The sequence below is a fragment of the Varanus komodoensis genome, unplaced genomic scaffold, assembly GCF_004798865.1.
Source record: "Varanus komodoensis strain SLA01 unplaced genomic scaffold, ASM479886v1 scaffold52, whole genome shotgun sequence".
Taxonomy (NCBI): domain Eukaryota; kingdom Metazoa; phylum Chordata; class Lepidosauria; order Squamata; family Varanidae; genus Varanus; species Varanus komodoensis.
Window position 1 is genome coordinate 1,622,269 of NW_025336114.1, and position 1,743 is coordinate 1,624,011.

At 53.0% G+C, this 1,743-nt stretch overlaps 1 protein-coding gene across 1 annotated transcript in view; it reads right to left on the bottom strand.

Annotated features, from left to right (window-relative positions):
• CHMP4B (charged multivesicular body protein 4B) overlaps window positions 1–1,535 on the bottom strand; it is a 15,788-nt gene extending 14,253 nt beyond the window's left edge. Inside the window, exon 1 of the mRNA XM_044447526.1 lies at window positions 996–1,535. Within this exon, the coding sequence (XP_044303461.1) occupies window positions 996–1,185 (190 nt within the window). The 5' untranslated portion in view covers window positions 1,186–1,535. The remainder of the gene's footprint in view (window positions 1–995) is intronic.
• Between the last annotated feature and the right edge of the window lie 208 nt (window positions 1,536–1,743).

A 1,743-nucleotide genomic window follows, 5' to 3' on the forward strand; every position in this document is an offset into this window, starting at 1 on the left:
GCCTTCCTGTCCTCCACCATCCCCTGGAGCCCACCTAAGCTCACACCAACTGCTTTATCTAACCACCTCATCCTCTGCCGTCCCCTCCTTCTTTTGCCATCTATTCTTCCCAGCATTAGGCTCTTCTCCAGGGAGTCCTTCCTTCTCATTAGGTGGCCAAAGTATTTGAGTTTCATCTTCAGTATCTGGCCTTCTAAAGAGCAGTCAGGGTTGATCTCCTTTAAGAATGACTGATTTGATCTCCTTGCAGTCCAAGGGACTCGCAAGAGTCTTCTCCAGCACCACAATTCAAAGGCCTCAATTCTTCGGCGGGCAGCCGCCCTTATGGTCCAACTTTCACAGCCTTACATTGCAACTGGGAAAACCATAGCCTTGACTATACGCACTTTTGTCAGCAGGGTAATGTCTCTGCTTTTTAGTATGCTGGTTTGCAAGCTAAGCACTTACAAAACCAACAGCTACAGTAAAGTAATTGCTCCCAGCTGGGTACTTTTTATTATGGAATCGCACCCTTCCAATCAATTATCATGGGAGGCCACATCAGTAACTGAGTGAAAATGTCCATTTTCTGACACGCACTAAGATGTTAGTGTTTTGGACTTGGCTGCATCCTACTACTGCTGTTTGATGACTTCCCCAGATTGCACAAGGTTTCAGATGCCTTTTAGGGGAAGAAAGAAAAGCAGACGAAGCTATTATTACTGCAACTCACACGTATTTATTTTGGGAATAAGCCCTTCCGGCTTCACTAGGAGGTACTTCCAAGTAAACAAACCTAAGATTGTGCTCTAAGTTATCTACCTAACAGTTCTTCCTACGTATTACGAGGTATATTTGCTTAGACCTGACTTCCATCCTTCCCCTTGGAAGGGTGTAAGAACTGCCTCCCGTCATCATCTCTCCATGTCTCTCGACACAATAGTTTCCACAGAGCACCATCCAAGGAAGGAAGGTGGTTATCCCCCCTTTCAGTCAGCCCGCCATCCTCTGCTCACCGCGCTTATTCTTGGTGCCGTGTTTGCGGGCCGCCGCCAGCTCCTGCTCGATCTTCTTCTCTAGGAACTCCTGCTTCTTGCTTAGCATCTCCTCAGTATCGCGAAGTCGCTGGATGGCCTCCTGGGGAGAAGGCCCCTTCCCGCCGCCTTTCCCGGCCGTCCCCAACAGCTTGCCCAGGAGCCCCGACATGGCCGGACCTCACGCAAGGACGGGGACGGGAAAGAAATCGAGGACCCCGGCGGGGCACAGTAAGGAAAGGCCGTGAAGAAGCGGCGCGGGGCGGCCTCAGAAGACACTCTTAGCCCTGGCGGGAACTCCTGAAGCGCTGAGGCGGAACCGGGGGAGGAGGCCACCTCCGCACCCACGGACTCAGTCGGCCGAAACCTCCCGCGCCGGCTACCTAGTCCAGCACAGGCCCGAGTCCCAGGCGCAGCCACTCCCTGGAACAAACGCGCTCCCAGGCCAACGACAGCACGACGGCCTCACTGCCCTCTGACGGACTGAATCATGACGGGGAGTAAAGCCACCCGCTTTCTGACTTACGTCAGTCCAGGTACCACGGCAACAGCGCAAATCTCACGCTATAGTTACGGCGTGTAAAGCGTCAATAACCCGCAAACGTTGCCGGGAGTTGTAGTTCTTGCAGAGTGAGCGGCTTTCGTTCTCAAGGGGAGTGGAACACGAGTGCGTGTTGTCGCCCATCTGCTGCCCAGTGGAATGCTGGGAGATGTAGTGCACCCTGTGAAA